Source organism: Cololabis saira, chromosome 22 (genome assembly GCF_033807715.1).
Source record: "Cololabis saira isolate AMF1-May2022 chromosome 22, fColSai1.1, whole genome shotgun sequence".
Taxonomy (NCBI): Eukaryota; Metazoa; Chordata; class Actinopteri; order Beloniformes; family Belonidae; genus Cololabis; species Cololabis saira.
The window spans coordinates 33,842,911-33,866,429 of record NC_084608.1 but is presented as its reverse complement, the minus strand read 5'-3'; the positions used below and the strand labels follow the sequence as shown (position 1 = coordinate 33,866,429).

General features: G+C 42.0%; 1 protein-coding gene across 1 annotated transcript; it reads left to right on the top strand.

The window, feature by feature from the left end:
* The first annotated feature begins 13,722 nt into the window (after positions 1 to 13,722).
* Positions 13,723 to 17,358, top strand: LOC133423132 (caspase recruitment domain-containing protein 8-like). The gene has a single exon (XM_061713274.1). The coding sequence runs from the start codon at positions 13,763 to 13,765 to the stop codon at positions 15,362 to 15,364; it is 1,602 nt and encodes a 533-aa protein (XP_061569258.1). The 5' UTR covers positions 13,723 to 13,762; the 3' UTR covers positions 15,365 to 17,358.
* The last annotated feature ends 6,161 nt before the right edge of the window (positions 17,359 to 23,519 follow it).

Sequence of the window (23,519 nt, the reverse complement as noted above, 5' to 3'; positions counted from 1 at the left end):
TTTCTCAACGAGAGAAACATTTTTTTTGAGTAGTCGGTCGGGGTCTATCAAACACGTGGATGATTTAGCTTTATTGACGACTGAGGTCAGCTCGGGGAGGTCTACAGGATCGAAGCAGTCTAGAGTCAAGTCAGAGCCTGAGGAAGTCGCTAAAGCTGAAGAAACGGCCACAGCGGCTACCCGGTCGTCCTGGTTGATTTCTACTCTGATCCTGATATTTTACTGCTAAAGAAGCTCATAAAGTCGTCGCTACTGAGAGCTGCAGGAAACTCGGCTCAACAGAGTTGTGTCTCTTTGTCAGCCTGGCTACAGCGCTGAACAGAAAACGTGGATTATTTTTATTATCCTCTATCCACGATGAGTAATGAGCAGTTCTAGCTGTGTGAAGGGCTTTTTTATAGACTAGACTTTTTCCATGCACGATAAGAGTCTACAGACTTACAAGAGAACCACTGCCTTTCCATTTTACACACTTTTCTTAACATTTCAGCTTCAGAGCTGTTTAACTATGAACTTATTTACACAAATATGTTTTCTGAAACATTTACTTCAACACGGTTACAGAAGTTATCAGCTGTTTCTTCTTCATTCAGGTTGGAGGGTTGCGTGTTGTCAGAGATCAGCTGTTCTTCTCTGGTCTCAGCTCTGAAGTCCAACCCCTCCCACCTGAAACATCTGGACCTGAGCTGGAACCAGCTGCAGGATTCAGGAGTGAAACATCTGTGTGGTTTCCTGGAGAGTCCAGACTGCAGACTGGAGACTCTGAGGTCAGACATGTTTTAGTTGTGTGTTCAGATGAATCTGATGTGAAAGTTGTGTTGACATTAACCAGCAGACATCAGACTGATCTCCTGCTGATCCACACTGACCATCTGACTGCTCTGGTTCTTCTTCTCTGGTGTCTTTGTGCAGCTTGCAGTGCTGCGGTCTGTCAGAGATCAGCTGTTCTTCTCTGGTCTCAGCTCTGAAGTCCAACCCCTCCCATCTGAAACATCTGGACCTGAGATTCAACTACAAGCTGCAGGCTGCAGATGTGGAGCAGCTGTCTGGTCTGGTGGAGAGTCCACACTACCAGCTGCAGACTCTCAGGTCGGTTCTGACTGGAGCTTTTGGAGTTTTCTGGAGGTTTTGGTTTCCTCAAACAGAGAAGACTCCGTCAGTCCAGGTGAAGGTTTTTCAGGTGTTGATCGTCTGAACCTCCTGCTGCTTCTTCATCATTCAGTCACATTTCATGTGAAACCTGCTGTGATCCATGTGTGTTCTGTTAGAACCCCACACACCTCACCGTCACACATGTGTGTTCTGTTAGAACCACACACACCTCACCGTCACACATGTGTGTTCTGTTAGAACCACACACACCTCACAGTCACACATGTGTGTTCTGTTAGAACCACACACACCTCACCGTCACACATGTGTGTTCTGTTAGAACCACACACACCTCACCGTCACACACGTGTGTTCTGTTAGAACCACACACACCTCACCGTCACACATGTGTGTTCTGTTAGAACCACACACACCTCACCGTCACACGTGTGTGTTCCTGCTGTCAGGAAGCAGCTCCAGGTCCAGACAGAACCTGACAGAACCAGACAGAACTGAGTTACATATTCATCTTTAAATCCTCTATGAAAGCTCATCTCTGACGGAGACAGACCCCCCTGAAGACACAGACCACACACGTCCTGAAGGAAGACGGGTTTCTGCTGACGGCTAACAAACTAACATGTTGTTCAGGTTTCAGGGACTGGGCTGGAATGACGGCTGACCAGGAGTAAAGAACCCTCATCTAAATAATTATTGATCCAAATAGGAATCAGAGGTGATCAGGAGAGGGAGATGGGGACCGTGCAGGGACGGGCCACCGGTCCAGAGACCAGGACGGTCTGTAGTTCGGTTAGTGTGAGGCAGAAGACAGATCCAGGAACAGCGGGCCAGGATCAGAACCCAAGACAGACAGATAAGCTCAGACAGACGTAGCGATCAGGGCTGGACCTGAAACAGGTCCAAGGACACAGATCCGGTCCAGCATAGCAGTCCCAGGAGAACTGCTGGAGACCGGTATCTGCAGGGAGACCACAAACCCACTCTGGTGAGAGTGAGAGCTGCAGACGGTTTAAATAGAAGAGGAAGAGGTGAGGATGATGAGGGGGATCAGCTGGCAGGAAACTCTTCATCTCCCTCCAGAAGGTTCTTCATGGACCGCTGTAGTCGCTGTGAGGTCGGGGTTTGTCTGTACCGCCGTATCTCTTTACAGCAGACGTTCTCCCCCGCGCTCCGCAATGCTGCACATTCACTGCACGTGCACCGTCCCACATGTGAACATATTGTAGAGTAAAAGTGTTGCTTGAGTCAACAATGGAAGCGTCCAACAGCTCTCTCAGTCAGCAGCTCCCCAGTCCAGAACTCATGAGTGACGTTCAGAAGCTTCCTGCAGCCGTTGTTGTCCTGGTTCTGGAGGAACGGAGACAAACGCTCGTTGATAAACTGGTCTCCACGCCAGAACCAACACCACGCATGTTTTCCCATCAACCTTTAACACATGTGGCGTCTGTGGAGGGAGGAAAGCAGAGGCTGCAGAGAGCAGCAGGAGGAAAGAAGCACACAGGAAGTAACATTAGTCTGTCAATCAACACCACTCTGATCATCCCAACCTTTATTCCATGAAAATAGATGTTATCTGTAATAAGTAGATACAGTTGTGATCCAGTGAAAGGACCAGCAGCTCTTCCTGCTGCTGCTCCCTCAGACAGTCGACACCAGATCCTGGAGCAGAAGATGTTCAGCATCGTTATGTCAGATATCACATCTCACAATCAACAAGACCAAACTGCTGCTTTCCTTCATGAAGATGCTCCAAACACTGTGAAATAAGTCACATCTGTGACTCCGCCGAGCTAAAAGTAAGACGTATAATCAGCTGAGAGAGTCAAATGTAGTTTTGAACAACAAAGTGCTTTGTTTACTTTCAGGAATATTGTTGAATAGTGTTTAATACTCTTATTACTATCAGTGGGATGATGCAGGTCCTGTATGGAGTTCTCCAGAACCTATTCTCCTCCTACAATCGCTTCTGTTTGATTGTGATAAGTCTGTCATTTGTGTTTCATCCATTATTAACAGAAATATGATGAAATAATTATAATAATTCAGATAAAAATACCAAAACATTGATGAATGTTGAATTTGATGGCAGCAACAGAACCAGTAAAAGTCCAGTCCTGCATTCCCAAGTCCATACAGGGTCTCCATGATCCCCCGATAGTAATCAGAGTACTCACACTATTCTATAATACTTTGTTACCACATTCCTGACAGTAAACATAGTACTTTGTTGGCTGTCGTTAAAAATGATCATGTGGACTTCCGGTTAAGCCATGCTCGGGAAAGACGTATAGTCAATAGCTCCGCTCCAGTCGGTATTAAAAACAACTTCCCAACTCGAAAACCTATTTAGAAAAACTTCAAGAGGCAAGACATGAGTGGGGGAAAATCACAGAGAGGTCCTAAGACTCTGAGAGGACGCTTAACTGAACAATTACAGCCCAACAAAAAGCAAATGGAGCCGACAGACGAAGAAGAAGTTGACGAACCCAGAGACAAACTGCTACAAGAAATGTCAAACATTTCTAAAGATATCCGAGAGTTTAAGGCCGACATACATTCAGCTATATTTGATTTTAAGGAGGATGTAAAAAAAGACTTCAAGGAAGAATTAGCCACGCTGAAACAAGAGCTAGACCAGAAGCTAACACACGTCGGGACCACGCTTCAAGCTCATGGCGAGGCTATCACCGAGGCAGAGGAGCGCATCTCGGACATGGAAATAAGCAGCGCCGTAACGAAAGAGGCTCTGCTGAGCCTGCTGAGAGAACAACGCAGGCTGCAGGAAAAAGTCACGGATCTGGAAAGCAGGTCCAGGAGAAACAACATTCGGGTATATGGCGTGCCGGAGGACTCCGAGGGGGACGCGATGATAAAGTTTGTTGAAAACCTGCTGACCACGGAGCTGGCTCTCCCAGACGGAGTGTCTCTCCAGATTCAACGGGCTCACAGAGCTTTGACACAGAAGCCGGGACCTGGCGCTACGCCTCGATCCATCGTGATCAACTTCCTGCAGTTTGACGTTAAAGAAACGGTTCTGAAGTTGGCTTGGAAGAAGAAAGTCTTTTTAAACAACAAACAGATTTACTTTGACCATGATTATGCATATGCGGTGATGGAGAAACGCAGAGCCTACGGAGGAATTAAGAAAGCGCTGAAAGAAAAAGGCATCCGCTTCCAAACTCCGTTAACGAGGATCCGAATTCACTGGAGCACCGGCCCACGGACCTACGAGGACGCGCATCGCGCTGCGCAGGATCTGAGGGCGCGGGGAATCCAGGTGGCTGCTGTCAGAGAGGACCCGGGTCCCGTCCTGGAGGAGAGTATACTCAAGGCGTTCCCATGGCAACAAGCAGGAAAACAAATGGAGACGCGAGTGAAAGAAAGGCTCCAGGAGTTTAGGAGAGCACCACAAAGTTGAAGGACCAGAATCTGCGCAGGACAACAAGTGAGCAGACTGTAAATTAAGGGAGGTAATTTGGCCTTTTTTATTCCCCTCTCTCTCTTTATGTTAAATTCTAATCTTAATTTGTTGAAACTATTATAAATTACCGACTGAGCAAAACAACGGAGTTGGACATATTAGTGGGCATGGAGTGCAGCTGTGGGCCAATCACTCCACCACTAAGGGGGGCCCCACCCACCAGGGGTTTTTTTTTCCCTCCACCCGCCAACAGGGACCATAGAGGGACAACGGTTCCTCTGTTACAGGAAGTCACCTTTGTTATTTTTGTTATTAAGAGTGTGAATGTTTGTTTGTTTTTTGTTAAGTTAGGGGAGATCTGGTTTGTCTTTTTGGTTGTATTTTTTTCAGGCATGGGAATTCAGGATCAGAATGTGTACACACAGGGACCATATGGTTAATATAATTTCTCTAAATGTGAATGGGCTTCGCAGCCCAGTTAAACGGAACAAAATCCTAGTTAAACTAAAAAGAGAGAACATAGATATTGCATTTCTGCAAGAAACCCACTTGACGGAAAGTGAACATGAAAAACTTAAAAGACAGGGATTTAAATATGTCTTCTCCTCCTCGAACAAATCAATACATACGAGAGGGGTAGCCATACTAATTTCAGGAAGGGTGACATATGAACACATATCTACTATAAAGGACAAGGAAGGAAGATTCATACTGATACGTGGGAAAATTGAAGGAAGTCTGTTCACCTTATATAATGTATATATTCCTCCTGGCTCAGAATCAGAATTCTATATTAAAATAATTGATAGGATTGTAACCGAATCACAAGGGACTCTAGTGTGCGGAGGTGACTTTAATACTACTCTTAATCCAAATCTTGACTCATCTGGGACAAGAACATCTCGCCCGCAAAAAATAACAAAGAAAATTAACTCATTACTATCAGAAATAGGACTGGTTGACATCTGGAGACATTTAAATCCATCCGTCAAAGACTATACTTTCTATTCATCTCCACACCTAACATACTCCAGAATTGACTATTTTCTGCTATTTGGAACAGACAGTAGTAAGGTACGAAAATGCCACATTGGAACAATGGATCTCTCGGACCATTGCCCGCTGTATTTGTCCTTAGAAGTGAGCCACAGACGGAAGCTTACACTCTGGAAATTAAATCCCAGGACAGAACAGTTTGCAAGAGATATCCAAGACTACTTAGAACATAATGATAATGGAGAGGTGTCTCCACCCGTGCTCTGGGATGCCTGCAAAGCAGTAATGAGAGGGAAGGTGACTGCAGCGACATCCTTTCTCAAGAGACAAAGAGAAGAAAAACTCAAGACCCTCCAAGCTGAACTTAAAAACCTAGAATCTGAACACAAGGAATCGATAGACCCAAAAGTTAAGATAGAAATAAAAAGGAAAAGAAACCAAATTGAAGAGTTATATACACAAGAAATTCAAAAGAAACTATTATACACTAAACAAAAATACTATGAAGGGGGAAGCAAATACTCAAAATTATTAGCATACAAACTAAGAAGACAACAGGCAGATAACACAATATACAAGATAAGAGACCCTGCAACCAAACAAATTCACCACCAGACTAAGGAAATTAAAGACTGTTTTAAAAAATACTATGAAAAACTATACTCGCAGCCTCAAGTCAATACTGACCAGAAAATGGAGACACTGTTTAAATCTTTAAATTTACCAAAACTTACAGAAGCAGAAAACAAAGCACTAGCCTCACAAATAACGAAAGAAGAAATTCACTCATCTATAGCCAGACTGAAAGCTAATAAATCTCCAGGCGCAGATGGTTTCAGCTCGGAGTGGTACAAGAGTCTAAGGGAGGTTTTGACGCCTATTTTATTAAATACATTCAACTGGGTTCTGACTAAAGGAGAAACACCAGCTTCATGGAAAAAAGCGATTATATCGGTTATCCCTAAGGGAGATAAGGATAAATTAGACTGCGCAAATTACAGGCCAATTAGTGTGCTTAATCTGGACTATAAATTGTTTACTTCAATTATCGCAAAAAGGCTTGAGAAAATTCTACCCAAAATAATCAATATGGATCAAACAGGATTTGTCCTATCACGGCAAACACACGATAACATCAGAAGATCACTACAAATTATCAGATATATAAATCAAAATAAAATACAGGCTATGTTAATTAGTCTGGACGCTCAAAAAGCTTTCGATTCGGTGAGATGGAAATTTTTATTCAGAGCTATGGAGAAATTTGGTTTTAACCAAGTAATTATTAAGACACTAGAAGCCCTATATAATAAACCATCAGCTAGATTGAAAATCAACGGGGACCTCACAGACTCCTTTCTGCTGGAGAGATCCACAAGACAGGGCTGTCCCATAAGTCCACTTCTATTTGCAATCTTTATAGAGCCTTTGGCACAATGGATTAGACAGAATAGAGAGATCACAGGTATAAAAATGCCGGCAGGTGAACAGAAGCTGGCCCTGTTTGCAGATGATGTGCTCGTTAGCCTTTCAAACCCAACAGAATCTTTACCAGTGTTGATGTCTGTATTAGATGAATATGGATCATACTCAGGATATAAATTAAACAAAAAGAAAACTCAGGTCCTTAGTGTTCACTATGATCCTCCTCGATCACTCCGCTCCAGATACCATCTGAATTGGGATAAAAATTCTGTAAAATACCTGGGAATCCTTCTACCCATAGACATATCTACACTGGAAGAAATTAATTATGGCCCGCTCAAAAAAGAAATTATAGCCGACATAAACAGATGGAGCCTAATCCCTTACCTAAATATTAGTTCTCGTATAGAATCAGTAAAAATGAACATCTTACCCAGACTTTTATATTTATTCCACTCAGTACCAATTGAAAAACCGGAACAGTATTTCTCGGAGTGGGATAAAATTCTCTCAAGATTTATATGGGCGGGGAAAAAGCCAAGAATAAAATACAAAACTCTACAATTATCAAAGGAAAAAGGTGGATTGGCTCTCCCCTGTCTGAGAAATTACTATAAAGCAGCTCAAATTCGACCACTAGTTGGATGGTGTATACCAAATTATAATTCGAGATGGAAAGAGATTGAAATGTCTATGGGGAAGGGATTACCAGTTAATACTTTGGTTGGTGACCCCTCATCAACCAATCACCTTTCGGACCCTAATAATCCTTGGATAATTGGCTCGCTAAAAACATGGAATGAAATAGTTAAAAGGTATCAACTGAGAAAAAAGACTGAAATGTTTAAATGGTTTGCCTATGATCCAGATTTTATACCTAATAAGTATGATACAAGGTTTAAAGGTTGGATGGGGAATGGGCTCACAGCATACTGCACACTCTTAAAAAAGGATACAGTTCGAAGCTTCCAGGACCTCAAGGATAAATTTGGCCTACAAAATCAAGATCACTTCAGGTATTTACAAATCAGAGACTTTGTGAACAAAAAATTCCTAACGGATGTTACCTCAGGGGGGGAAGAAATTCTGAACATTTTTCAAAGGGCTTATGAGAATGCTACCTTCCAAAAAATAATATCTAAACTATATTTGGCTCTCCAAAATCTAAAAAGTGACCATACCCTGTACATTAAGGAAAGATGGGAAACAGAGGGAGGCCTCACAGTATCACAGGAAGAGTGGGACAGGATCTGCAAACAGCAATGGACAGTGACAAGCTCCCCCACCTGGAGGGAATTCAGCTGGAAGAATGCGACACGATTCTTTACCACTCCGGCGCAAAAGACTAACTATTCAAATCAGACTGCCTGCTGGAGGTCATGTGGAAACACGTTAGCAAACCACTATCATATTTTTTGGGGTTGTCCCTCTGTGGCTCCATTTTGGAGAGATGTCCACGGGGTCCTGGAGGCTGTTTTTAAAAAGAAAATGTACCTAAACTTTAAAATCATGTATCTTGGTGATCTGAATGGACTAAAATACACAAAGCAGGATAAATACCTGTTAGGAGTTTTATTAGTGGGATGCAAAAAGGCCCTGACCAGGAAATGGCTTAAGAAGGACAAACCAACAATAAATGAATGGATTGATATAATATATAATATATACGTGATGGAGAGGATCACATTTAGGCTGAGACAACAAATTGAGATTTTTGAAGGAAATTGGTCAAAGTGGCTCTCTTATGTGTCAAGTTTAAGACCTGATTTTGTATAATCGGCAAACCATTAGTAAGGTCATATCTTCCAAACTTAGAAGTTTGTTTGTTTTTGTTTTTATGTTTTTTAAGTTTGGATGTTGGTGCCCATGCAAAAACAAAGATGTGGTATACAGACACGTGCTGTTCAAGTAGGAGTGGGTATGGTGTGTATCTATGTGAATATGTATCTATATGCGAGTAAGATGTGGAAACTGACTGAGCTGTCAAGATAAGTAAGGGTGTGGGTACATGTGTCTATGTGTGTATACTGTATTTATGCTGATTCTGATGTCTTATTAACACCCAGATCTCCCCCATGTTATATGTGTTGTGCCCAGTTGGCACATGTATGTTGTTTTGTTTCAAAAGAAAAATGAATAAAAAGTAAATTACAAAAAAAAAAAAAATGATCATGTGATCAAAGAGACGACCCGGTATCTCCGTCCTGCGTTTAATGTGGAAGCTTCAAGAATCCTGACAGACGTGTTTCTGAACTGTGGAGTTTCTGAGTGAACATGAGGGAAGATCCTGGAAACGCCAGGCAGAAAGAACCGGGCCAGGATTTGGACCAGGAACCTTGTGACTGTGAAGCTCCAGTGTTGCCCACCACACCCCCCTGAATGGAGGAGGAGAAAACACTCATCTAGATGTTTATCTGTGTTTTATTCTTTCTCCAGGTGGGAGCGCTGCAGTTTGTCAGAGATCAGATGTCGTCCTCTGGTCTCAGCTCTGGAGTCCAACCCGTCTGATCTGAAACATCTGGACCTGAGTAGGAACATCCTGCAGGATTCAGATGTGAAGCAGCTGTGTGGTTTCCTGGGTGGTCCAGACTGCAGACTGGAGACTCTGAGGTTTGTTCTTTGACTGAAGTTGTAACAGTTGTGAGTTCTGCAGCCACAAACACCTGAGCTGCACTGAACCATCCTGGTCTCTGGACTCATCTGCTCCTGACATCATTAGAAACAAGCTGAAGTGTCTGCAGGCTGCTTTCCTCTCCGTGGAGCACAAGTGTGCAGTACAGAGTGGTGAACGATGTTCCCTCAACAAAGACGTCTTCATTCCATCCCAACATGAACTGAACCTGTGCAGCAGAATGTTTGTTTGTGCAGAGATCATGCAGCATCGTCTACAAACATCTTCATCTTCATCTTCATCTGTCCAACATGTTTCATCTGATCCAAACACTGAGATTCTAACGTTTGTACCGACTGAGATATTCCAACACAACATGAGTTTGTATGGATGATCCACTGGTGGAGCTGCAGAGCTGCAGAGCTGAAGTCACTACGTCTTTATTGGAGCAGCAGCATGATGTCATGAATATTGATGAAGATCTTTTTCACTGGTTCTGTTGGAACCTGCATCCTGGTGGTTCAGCTCACATCTTTTATTCTTCATGCAGGTTGAAGGACTGCAAGATGTCAGAGATCAGCTGTTCTTCTCTGGTCTCAGCTCTGAAGTCCAACCCCTCCCACCTGAAACATCTGAAACTTCTGGACCTGAGTTTCAACAAGAACCTGCAGGATTCAGGAGTGAAACATCTGTGTGGTTTCCTGGAGAGTCCAGACTGCACACTGGAGACTCTGAGGTCAGACATGTTTTAGTTGTGTGTTCAGATGAATCTGGTGAGAAAGTGTTGTTGACACTAACCTGCAGACATCAGGCTGATCTCCTGCTGATCCACACTGACCATCTGACTGCTCTGGTTGTCTTTCATAATATTTCTCTGGATGTCTCACTATGGGATGTCCCGCTGCATTAATCTCATTACACCAATGCTGATTGGCTGGTGAAACGTGTCCATCCGCCGCAGGACCAGCTACCTTAGATATCCCGTGTGGACGACACCACGTTATTCAACCTCCTCTTCTCACTCGGAGCTCATCTGGGTCCTGGGCTTGTTAGCTGAACTGTCCCCAGACAGATCTCACTAGCTTCTGTCTCCAGGCGCTAACCAGCCTTGGATGTGTTTATCTGCTGCGTCGGTCCCACCACCAGAATGTTGTGCTTTCCTCGCCCTCCCCGGCTCGGTTGGCGCCGTCACGACGCCTCACCACGGCTGCTCCAGTACCGAGTGTTAGCACAGCAGCTCCTTTCTCCCACCTGGTGGAGGAACCGGAGGTTAGCGTGGGCTGGGGCTCCCAGCTCCACCCCCGCCCCGCAGGAGGAAGACGTCCTGGAACTGGACTATGGGACGATGGTCTGACCGTCTTCAGTCGGCCCCGACTGGAACGCCGTACGAGGCGGCTGCGCTTTCGGCCAGAGCGCTCAATGTCCTCTATATGTCCTCTCCCTGCTCACAGCCCACGGGGTCCGTCCTGTCCAGGAAGGTGGACACTACGGACGGAGCCTGACAGGTCGGGGCAGAATTCACCAGATCTGTGAGGGACCTGCAGTTGGACCTGCTGCAGGGACAGGGATGGTCTTTCACCCCCCATAACTCCAGGTCCTCCTCCACCAGGTCTTCCTCCACCAGGTCCCAATCACCAGCCAATCAGGATTGTTGTAATGAGATTAATGCAGCGGGACATCCCATAGTGAAACATCTCACTCATATTACTCAGAGAACCGGGGTTATGGAAATAACCTAATGTTTCTTCTACTCCGGTGTTTTTGTGCAGCTTGGAGTGCTGCATGTTGTCAGGGATCAGATTTTCTTCTCTGGTCTCAGCTCTGAAGTCCAACCCCTCCCATCTGAAACATCTGAAACATCTGGACCTGAGCTGGAACCAGCTGCGGGATTCAGGAGTGAAACATCTGTGTGGTTTCCTGGAGAGTCCAGACTGCAGACTGGAGACTCTGAGGTCAGACATGTTTTAGTTGTGTGTTCAGATGAATCAGATGTGAAAGTTGTGTTGACACTAACCTGCAGACATCAGGCTGATCTCCTGCTGATCCACACTGACCATCTGACTTATCTCCTGCTGATCCACACTGACCATCAGGCTGATCTCCTGCTGATCCACACTGACCATCAGGCTGATCTCCTGCTGATCCACACTGACCATCAGACTTATCTCCTGCTGATCCACACTGACCATCAGGCTGATCTCCTGCTGATCCACACTGACCATCTGACTGCTCTGGTTCTTCTTCTCTGGTGTCTTTATTCAGGTTGAGGAGCTGCGATCTGTCAGAGATCAGCTGTTCTTCTCTGGTCTCAGCTCTGAAGTCCAACCCCTCCCACCTGAAACATCTGGACCTGAGATCCAACCACCTGCAGGCTGCAGATGTGCAGCAGCTGTCTGATCTGGTGCAGAGTCCACACTACCAGCTGCAGACTCTCAGGTCAGTGGAGGTTGGAGTCGGTCCTGCTGCTTCCAGCAGTTTTCTACTAAAACCAGTGTCTATCAAAGATCCAGTGTTTCCAGTGAAGCTGCAGCTTCTCAGCGGCTGCTTTCCCCAGTAAAGCTGTGAGAGGAGGATGATGACAGGCTGCAGGATCAGAGGATCCAGATGTGTGCTGTAGACCAGTGTTGTGCTGGTGTTCACGTGTCCACAAATAAAGGAGTATTCCAGCTGACGGCCTTCCAGGATGTTCAGACACACAGCTGCTCCACTGCAGCTCTGAACTGTGAAGGAACCCAGAATGGAAAATCCACCAATAACCTCGTCCATGTGGCCGTTTCACACGGAACACAAACAGGAACAAACAAGAATGGAATTACGTTTTTGAACCAATAATATAATAAGTTAACACATTATTGGTCTAGTACAGGGGTCGGCAACCCGCGGCTCTAGAGCTGCATGTGGCTCTTTAGCGCCGCCCTAGTGGCTCCTGGAGCTTTTTCAAAAATGTTTCAGCTTTTATTTATTTTATTTTTTTTCCCCTTTTTTTCTTCTTTTTTCCTTTTTTTTCTTTTTTTCTCTTTTTTCTTTTTTTTCTTTTCTTTTCTTCCTTTTTTCTCTTTTCTTCTCCCTTTTTCCTTTCCTTTTTAATTTCGACTTTTTTCTCGACATTTCCACTTTTTTCTCGAAGTGCATAATGAATGAATAAATAAATCTCCCCCAGTTCTAACTAATATAGAAACATGAAGCATGTGTTCCTTCATTCTAATTCTGATACAAGACTTTTCATTTTTTGACCGCTGGTCTAGTAGAATAAAGTATTTTAAAATCTAATAACTGCAGTGATAATATAATAATATACAAACAGGACTGTATTTTTCATAAAAATTAAATGTTGCAGTTATTTCATCATAAATAGGTTCAGTTGATGGAATAGTCGTCGTATTGGTTCATCCAGGTTACGAACTCTGCAGAACTCTCCTTGTTTATGAGCATGAATATGTAAACTTATCATTTCATGTGAGTCTCTGAACAAGGGAAGTCAAGACAAAACTGAAACACGAGTACACAAGGTTTCAAAATAAAACAGGAACCTAAACACCAAAACTGGGACATGAACTCCAAACCGGGACAGAACTGAGGGGAGAACATCAACATTAAATGGACCTGACTTCCTCCAATAAATGTCCTTAACGTCCAACTGTCCAAAAGCTCCGTGACTGAGAAGAATCCAGGCTTTCATCCATCAGCCGTCCTGGACCAATAAGTGTTTCATTACCAGCTGAGATCTCTGTGGTCCAGCAGCCTCGTAGAGCTTCAGAAAAGTAGAACAGTCTTCCTGGTCCAGTTCTGGGTTCTCTGCTAGTTCTTCTCTCATCCAGACGTTTGGGGTTGAATGGTGCCCACAGTTCCCAGAATGACAGAGAGACTTGACTGAATGTTCCAAGTATTGACTGATCTTGTTCAGGAGGAGATTCAGTCATTCTTGATCAGATCTCTGGAGGAAGGTGTTGAACTCCAGGCTGGTTTCCAGCATCCTCAACCATGGCAGCTAAAGCGTTGGCTCTGGATTGAACATGAGCTTCAGGAAGAAACCCAGGTTCCTCATCAGGAAGGACGGGTTTGATACCAGACCCAGAAGCAGCTTCAGCATCAGACAGAGCAGCCGGTTCAGTGTGAACAGAGGTGCATGCTGGGACGCTGCACGCACCTCTGCCTCACTCATCATTATTTACCTGCTCACATTCATTAGAGCCACCATGGTTTTACATGTCAGTTTCCATAAACTCTCATATTTTTACAGTCTTGTTGTGATTTCAGGTGTAACTTTAAAATTATTTCCAGATGTCGTGAGTTTAGTGTCAAATAAAACAACAGTCTCATCTGTTTTTATCTGCAGAACAAAGTGGAACCGAACAGTTGACGGTGGACCAGGTGGATTCTTCTCAGAGGAGACGTCCTCTGAGAGCAGCAGTGAAGAGACACAACAGCGTGAAGAAGAAGACTCCAACCTGGGAGAAGGATGTGAGCCTTTTATCAGAATGAAGGCGATCCCAGCGAGCAACGCTCCGCCTTCCTCTGGTCCTCTAAAACTCTCCACCACAGGTTCCTGTGAGAGGAAGGAAAAGTCCTGCAGCAGGTCCCGTTCAAGCAGCTTTCCCTCGCCCACTCATCAACCTTCTGCAGAAAGCAGAGCCCTAAAAAGATGTGGAAGTTTCTCTGCCGGGAACCTGAGCAGCAGCTTTGAGGAGTTCACACCTGCCTGCACTGATGAGTCTGCTGGTGAAAGCTACAGGTTCCAGTGCTCCCGTCCAGGTCAGTACCAGTGCAGAGAGACGGCTCTGGTGTTTCACATGAAGGACGGAGGCCAGGTTCTGTACAGGATCCTTCCTTGGAGCAGGAGCCAGCTGAGCCCACATCACAAGAAGCCTGCAGGACCCCTGTTTGACATCAGGTGTGTGAAGGAGGGGTCCATGTGTCAGCTTCACCTCCCTCACTGTGAGATCCTCTCCACAGGGGGATGTCGCTTCTTGTCGGTCGCTCACGTGAAGGATGATGGCATCCAGTTCATCAGACCTCAGAAGATAACAGAAACTCATGTTGTCATCAACGTCACAGGGTTTTCTTGTTACGGTAACGTCATAGATGAAGCCTCTCCCTCTGTTCCGATCCGAGCGTTGGTTCTGCCGTTCTACAAGCCTCCACAGGGTCCAGAAACCAAATACCGCATTGCTGTGCTGTTACTTCCGAAAAATGTTTGTCTTAAGCATGTGAAAAATACCAGGAAGGAATTATTTGGAGATGAGACGTACATAGAGACCCCCCCTCACTGTAAACTGAACCCCCAGCAGGATTACTCTCTGACCACCAGTCCTGGAGGAGACTCAGTTGAAGTCCAGCCTACAGATGCTGAATTTGATCAAGAGTACGATGACAATTACTTCCCAGCATTCCATGTGACTTATGAAAACATGTTGGAACATATCCAACTGTTTCTAAAGGACAACGCCTCCCTCAGCGTCTGGGAAAGACAAGTTTCTCTTCCTTCCTCTGGATTACAACGGTCTGTTAGATCAGCCCGTCTGCGTCTCCCTACAGCCGAACGTCTGCTGGAAGTCCGGAGCAGCCTCGTTGAGAGGATCTCAGAATCTAACCTCCTGAAACTGCTGGACAAACTCCTGGAGAGACGTGTCATCAATTATGATGAGTTGGAGACGGCAAAGGAGAAGACAAACAGAGGAGAGAGAACTCGCTGTGTTGTTGATACGGTAAGGTTTAAAGGTCAAAAGGCCAGTTCAGAGATGATTGAGATTCTCAATGACCTGGACCCGTTCCTCTGTGGAGATCTGGCCTTGATCTGAAGAGCATTACTGCCCCCTTAAACTGCACGTGTGTGGAAGCTGCATCATGATTTCCAGGAAGGAGTTTTGATCCCAACTCTTGCCATCAGAAATATCTGCTCAACTAATCACCACAGAGGGTTTTCTCTGAAACAGCTGTTCTAAATCTCCTGGAATCAACATTCCTGGGAGGTTTACCAACATACATGGTGCATCTCTGCAGGATGGAGGTTTCTTTCCAGTAGCAAGTTGCTTTATGGAGCCTCAGCTGTTGGTAAGTGTCTGCATTGCCAGGAACGTCCCTCCAACAAAAATTATGGGAAAGTTCTGCAAGGCAAAGACGAGGTCCTGCCTCATGTTAAGTGTTAACTCGGTTCTTCAGCAGAAGATGATCTGCAGCCTCCTGACGTTCCCTCACACTTCTACACTTCTAATTCATGTTGATCGTTGCTGTTTATGCAAAAGCAGCAACAGAAACTCAGCAACCATCTCAGCTCCTTCAGGTTCATCTCCTCGTTGCTGGTTTTGTCTTCTTGGTTCTTCTTCATCGTCTGTTTCATTCACTGCAGTGGTGGCTGGCCACCAGCAGAAGTGGCACACTACTGCCACCTAGTGGTCCTGAGCAGGACTTTGCTGAGCCAGCGGATCCTCCCAGGTCCAGCCCTGTAATGGACACATGACAGCTGAAAAGACGGAGGATCTGGTCGGTACCGTTACCTTCCAGCCTTCCAGCTTTTATCCTGAACGGATGCTGATGGAAACCCACTCATCTGACTATACTTGGCCTCCAACTCAAGACGCTTTCTGTTTCCAGGGTGTAATGTGTCTCTCCAGTCCAGTTGTGTCTTAATCTTGGTACTTTTCTTGTTTTCTAACTCTTCAGACAGATAAGATGGATGTTTGATACCAACTATAAACATGTATCTTTAACATGAATTAACTGTAGCTGTGAACTTATTTTGTGGACGTGTTGTTTTCCCACAGAAATATATTTGATCATACAAAGACGTCATAGTTCTTTCCTGCAGCTCATAAAAGAACTTGTTGCTCAACAAGATGTTTTTCTGTTACCTTTTAAGGTAAAAGCAGCAAATGAAAGGTCTTAACCTGTTCACCCCGAGGGATTTTGGAGGTGAATTTCACCTGAAGAGGCCTATCCAAATTAAATCAACAATATCTCCACAATTATAAGGACAATATGCATAATCTTGGTCTCAATGGATAGTTAAGACCTCCCAGCATGCATTTCCAGTGTCAGAAACATTGTGAATGTTCACATGTCTTAGCAAATTGTGATAAAACAAAGAAAAAATTAAAATTTTTATTCTCATTTTTTTCAGTGGAAAACACCATGATAGCAATGCATATAATTATAAAGACACCACTGTCTGGATTCAGCAACTCCTTGACTACAACTGTACCAAGTTACATGAGAATAGCTTAAAGCACATGGATTTTATAAAGGTTTTAGTGTGGATAGTACCAGGCGGAATACCTGTCAAGTTTTGGATTTAAAAATACGGGTCATTTTCCCGCCGCTGTCCCAGCAGCTCAACCGAGGTCCAGTATCTTACATTTAAGACAGATTTAGGAGAAATCCAAAATAACAAGCTGTCAACCACTTACAAACTACAATTATGTGCTCGTAGCTTGATAGGACGGCCTTTGTTGACACTGAAATGCTGTGTACTTCCTATGTATGTAATTCCTACAATAGAACCTAAATGAAAACACAAAGGGGAATTAAAGCACATTTATTTTTTTATATTTTCAGTTTATATACACATTGATTGTCTTCAAGTGAAACATTTACATTTTCTTTTAATTTGTCATTTTCACTCATGTGGCTCTCTGGCCTTCACTGACTGATGACACAGACGCACGTTTCTCTCCTGCTTATCTTTAGGAAAGTAAATTCAGTTTCCCATTTTTAGAGATATTAACACGAAGTCTTTGCTTTTTGTGCAGAAAAGTCTTCTCTCTCTGGTTACATCCATCCAGCTCTGATTTGTTGTTCAGGCTGCTCCCGTTGTCACCTCTAACCTCACTAGAACTGTCACCCAGGGCACAGCAGGAGACAGTTATCACGAGGCTAGTGACAATTCAGTTTGCAGTTTAAAATTATTATATTATAAAACGGGAAATTCACGGGAAAATACTAATACGGGAGGGCGGCGGGCAAAAGGGTAAAATACGGCAGTTTCCCGGCCAAAACGGGAGACTTGACAGGTCTGCCAGGCGGACTCTCTTTTTGGTACTTGGATACCTATACTGGGCTAAAAATGATTTTTTTTTTACCCTTTTTTGAAGGGAATATGGTTATAAAATACTTTGATGATTTGATGATACATGATTTCAGAGGATCAGAGGAGGCTGGTCCATAGAGGCAGGGGAGGCTGGTCCTCCTCTATTTTTGAGAGGCAAGAGGGAGATTAAAATATTTAAAAAAAAACAGTAACTGGTTGAAATAAACCATTACCAAATCTCAGTATCATTTATAAAATATTTTTTTCTCTCTTCTTTGGAAGAAAATCCATAAAAAAATGGTTCAACAGTGACACCTCAGGCCACAGCAGGCTAGAGGAGAAAGAGCAGTCTGTGTGAGGAGAAGGGGGTCTAAGGGAGGCTGGGGGGCTTCTGTCCTCCGGGGGAGGGCTCTCCTTCCATTCACTCAATGCATTCATTTTTTTTTTCATGCTAATCTGTGATTGGCCAAAACACGTAAAACGACGCGCCAAGGGAGGCCAGCCTCCTTACCAATCAACAACCAGAATACAGGATTGACATGTGTTGGTCCAATCACAGCTTCCAAATTTCATCTTCAAATTTCATCATCGACAACAGCCACTCTGCCTTGTGACTTTACAAGATCTAAAGAAAAGGTGAGTATTCATAGTTCAATTTAGTTTCAACTAGTTTTAGTTTTTCCAATCACTATCACGCCTGTTAAGAAATTTGCTCCGAAAATTTCGGGATTTCTGTCTGCCTGCCGGCTCCGAAGCTGATTTATGGTTCCGCTTTAAATCGACGCAGAGCCTACGGCGTAGTAGGGTATACCCTGTGTTGAAAAAAATCGATTCTCAGATTTTAAATCGATTCTCATATTAATTCCTAAAAATCGATTCATATGTCTAAAGATCGATTTAAAAAAAAAACTTTTTTTTTTTTTTTTCATCATTACATTACAACTTTTGGTACTTTTTTGTTTATGCCCAAAAAAGCAATATTTTGTTGGACACGAGAATAACTGGTGCCATGTTTTTGCCTTTAAATATGTTTAAAGGTTTGAAAACATTAAAGTTTTCAGTTATAATTGCATAAATTGTCTATATTTCTTTGCTTTATTATACTGTCTTGGCGTTAAATTTGCATAAATGTTAAAAACCAAATTCTCATGAATGGGGAAAAAATAAAAGCGATTTTTCTTTCGTCCTCTGTTTCCTCCCTGGATGTGTTTGGTAATTCTGACCCACACGATGTTTCTGTTTCAGTTCTATCAGCATTCTGGGAGGTGATTGGTCCTTACAGCATCATTCGCTGCCAATACTTGCTGTTGAATCTCAATATGATACTAGTATTAATATGTTGCATAACTAGACAGTCATATAATTCATGCAACAGCTCAAAAAACTGTTTTATTAACAGTAACCCAAATCAATATCGGATCGAATCGAATCAGATCGTGATAATCGATTCTGAATCTTAAGAATCGGAATCGAATCGATTCTTGATATTTGAATCGATCCCCAGCCCTAGTAGGGTACGGCGTACGGTTGCGCGTCGCCGCATAGCCTACGCCGGAGGTTCTGCGTCCGGCAGGCAGACAGAAATCAGCCTTTTTTTCATCTGCCGAGGTTGCAAAAAACTTGCAAAAAAGTGATTATGTACATTCACTGAGTGAATATTATGAAAGTAAAATATATATTTCTCGCTGTATGACGATGAAAAGCATTCTGGGAATTTTTTTTGTCCCTAGAAAACTATTTTTTTCTTTTTAAATCAGAGGGTGTTGTGTAAAATTCCCACTGTGACGTACTGGGTGCCTTCACAAGTGTTGAACACTGGGCTGCTTCTTGTTACACCTCACATCCTTAAATACTGTAGTAGGCCTGTATGGTTCATCTGGAAACAACAGGATTGAATAAAATGATGTTGTTGTTAAGAAATCTTGTAAGCCATTCTTTTACTGCTTAATTTTTGTTGAATATAAGAAAATAGGGATAAGTAGTCAACTAATATAAAATAACGTGACGCCGTGGGTTGGTTTTCCTCCCGTCCTCCCCAATTTATATATATATATATATATATATATATATATATATATATATATATATATATATATATATATATATGTATATACTGTATATGTATATATATATATATATATATATATATATATGGCTCCAGAGGTCTGATGGAGGAAGTCTCTTCAAGTGGAACATCTCGTCTGAAAGCTTGCGATATGTAGAATGTCCATAAAGTTTACGTCAATTCCCAAAAGCCATGAGGAGTCAACTAAATTGCCGGCAGTTATTGATGAGAGTCAATCTGGATTTATGCAGAATCGTCATATTTCAAATAACATAAGATTAATTTTAGATATAATTGATTACCCTTAATTTGTGCAGGATGACAGTTTTATTCTTTTTCGATTTCTATAAGGCTTGTGACTCCTTGGAACATGCTTTTATTATTACTGCTTTGAATAAATTTGGCTTTGGTCAATCCTTTTGCAATGCAGTTCACACATTATATTCTAATAGTAATAGTTCTATAAAACTTGCTAGTGGTACTTCCCCAAGGTTTTCTTTGAAACGTGGAGTTAGGCAGGGGTGCCCCCTATCAGTGTATCTTTTTCTGCTTTCTGTTCAACTCCTTCATTCACATATCAAACTCAGCTCTTAAAGGGTATGGTTGTCGCTAATAAAGAAATATTCATAAGTCAACTAGCAGATGACACTGCTCTCTTTCTCAGGGAAGTTTCTCAGGTATCAGTAGCAATCAACTATTCAGTCCTTATGGAAATACAAAACCCACTACTTACTAAAATCTGTCACTTTAAGCTCCTATGACAAAGGTGGTTTGAATTTTATTGATTTCAGCGCTCTTAATAATACCTTCAAGATAAACTGGATCAAAAAGTATTTGAAAAACCCATAACCATTTTGGAATTTTATTTCTCACCACGTATTCTCAAATTTAGGTGGCCTTAATTTCATGCTGCTCTGTAATTATAGCATTCCAAAAATACCACTCAAACTTTCTCACTTCCATCAACAGGTTCTCTTAGCATGGACATTGATTTACAAACACAATTTATCTCTGCAAAGTTGCTTCATTTGGAACAACTGTAATGTTGTTTACAAAAACAAAACATTATTTTTGGATAAGTGGTTTGACAATGGAATTGTTTTAGTTAGTCAATTGTTCAAAAAAGATGGGTGGATGTATAATTACTCCAAATTTCTAAGGAGATATAAATTACCAATAACAGCTAGAGAGTTTTCAGTCGTGTTTGATGCTATTCCTTCTGGTCTGTGCATGTTCTTCAGCTGCTCCTACAGTTCTCCTGCTCTATCATGCTCTATCTATCTCTATATATCTATCCTCTACCAACAACCCTCCTGATGTGTCACAGTCTTCTCTGGGTAGTGTTTGCTTTTCACCTGCTAAGCTTCCGAATGCCAAAGTAAGAGCCGTGTTTCAGGACGGTTTAACTTCCATCCCACCAGCCACAATTTATTGGCTCAATTTCGTGACAGATATTGAGTGGACAAAGATTTGGTCGTTACCACAAATATTCTTTCTAACAAATAAAGTCAAAGAGATCTCTTTTAAATTGATACACAAATTACCCTGCAAAACAATATTTATAAAAATTTAAGAGTTATGTTAATTTTTTCTTTTTGCCAAAGGCATCCTGAAACATATTCTCACTTGTTCTGGTCATGTGAATTCACTTATAAATTCTGGAGGGACTTCCACAAGTACATTGCTGATTCTTTTCTGATTTTCATCTTTATTTTAAGAATGTTATTTTTGCTTTTCATAATTTTAATCACAAAGATGGGGACGCTTTCTTTTTTATAAATCTGTCTTTATTTTTAGCAAAGTTTCACATACATAAGTGCAAATTCATCCACAGAAAGCCTGAACGCTTTATACTCAAAGAAGAACTTGATCAATATATGAGGACGATCTATTCATCAAAAACCCAAAGGCTCAAAAGACAATCTGCATCTGTAAATCGCTGAATTTGTTTACATGAAACCTACTCTCGCACATTATGCTGCTTTTATTATCTTTTTAATTTACATTCCACTGTCTTGTCCTTTACTGTATATATATTCTATTGTTTATTTCCTTTCAATTTGGTGCTGGAATCTCTGTATTTGTATGTTGTGTTTGTTCTTAAGTTTTCATTGTATTTCAAGATTTAAATAAATAAAAAAGTAACTTGTTACGCGTGCTTATTGGATGTCTGCTGCAGTTGTGCTAAATAAACGAGTGACTATGATCAATAGAAACAATATTTCAGTAAAATTTCAGAAAACTGTCAACGATCATAATATGTCTCCTTTAATCATTTCATTTTAACCTTGGAGAAAAACATTATGAGTTCACATGAACTCCTGCATGAACTACTGCTGTTGGCAGCAAGTGTTTCTCGTGTCTAAAGTCTTGCATTCCTCGGTTCTGTATTATAAATGCTCAGTCTCTCTTTATAAATGTCAGAATGAACCTGTAGTTTAGTTTTCTGCCACCTGCGTTCAGCTTTTCAACACTATTTTGTATACAGTTATACAATCTGCAACCTTACTGACGCAGCAGTATTAATAACAACACAAATAAAACGAAATACAACAAAATAAAAAACATTTGTAGCTTTTGTTTATTTTTCTACAGTTTAGTGACTGGTGTTACGGTGTTACGACCGCCCTCTGGTGGTGACACTAGAAACTACAGTTTTGTTCCATTTAACGACATTATCGTGTGTAATTCATCCAAACTACAGAATGATTGATAGATTACCGACTGTAATTACATTAAATAATGACAGAAGACAGATGAAGATTGTTTTTGCGCTAATTTCTTCTCAAAACAGACTCGTTGTCGTCATGCTTTTTACTGTTTATTGTGGATTTATTTTGAAAGGAACAACAGGAAGTACTTTTGTCATTTAAACCTTCTAACTTTACACTGACTGCAGTTACCTTGTATAACCGCTAGAGGGCGAACTGTTGCAATCCTCTTATTGAAAAAACACCATAAAACACGGTTTATTACATAATATATACTATAGAAATAAACTATATTATACTATAACCGGAACTGTCACCTCGAGGGAAAACCCTTAAAAAAGAGAAGAGACGAGCGGAGAGGAGCCGAGTAAATGGAAAAGCCCCAGAGGCCGCGTCGTTCTGGGAGAAAACCATTTCATTGTTTTAAACAGTTATTTAAACATATGCATTGATGAACATTTGTTTAACACCTCTTGCATTTGTCCCCCAAACTGACTCCTTTAACCGTGAAACTGTGGTTTTGTTTTGCTTCTCACAGCAGGTTTGGGTTTTTTTCTCAATTCTTTTATTTGTGTCAAAGGTTCATTCTAAAACAAACATGGTAAATCTACATTCCATACAAATACATTTGTAATTGAAATGAGGTTGATAAAGGGAACAGTAGATTGGACACTGTATGTAAACCTGAGAATAAAGTGTGTAGAGATTGAATGTCCCATGACAATTATACAGTAATATAATATGAAAATAAGGTACAAACAATTATAAATAAATTAAATACATGACATTTAAGTAAAATAATACAGCAAAGTCCATCATACAAGGGGTAAGTAAGGATATCAGTTTTCTAAATCAGTGGGAAAATGTCTTAACACTTCATACATTTTTTGTGCTTTTGTTTCAGTTATTAGTTTTAAAGATTTTAAATATAATCCAAATTAATTTAAATCACAGCCTTAAGACAGAATTGTAAGCGTAAAGCCTTGTTTTTATTTTCCAAACAACTTCCAACAGATCTTTGTTTCTTTCAGGAATCTCATTCCTTATCTGCAGATGTAAATGTTTGGAGGTCACAACGGGTAATGACATGTGGTTTTCTCCCAGTTCTGAGCGTCTGCTGGAACCAGCACAGATAAAAATGTCTTTACTGGAGA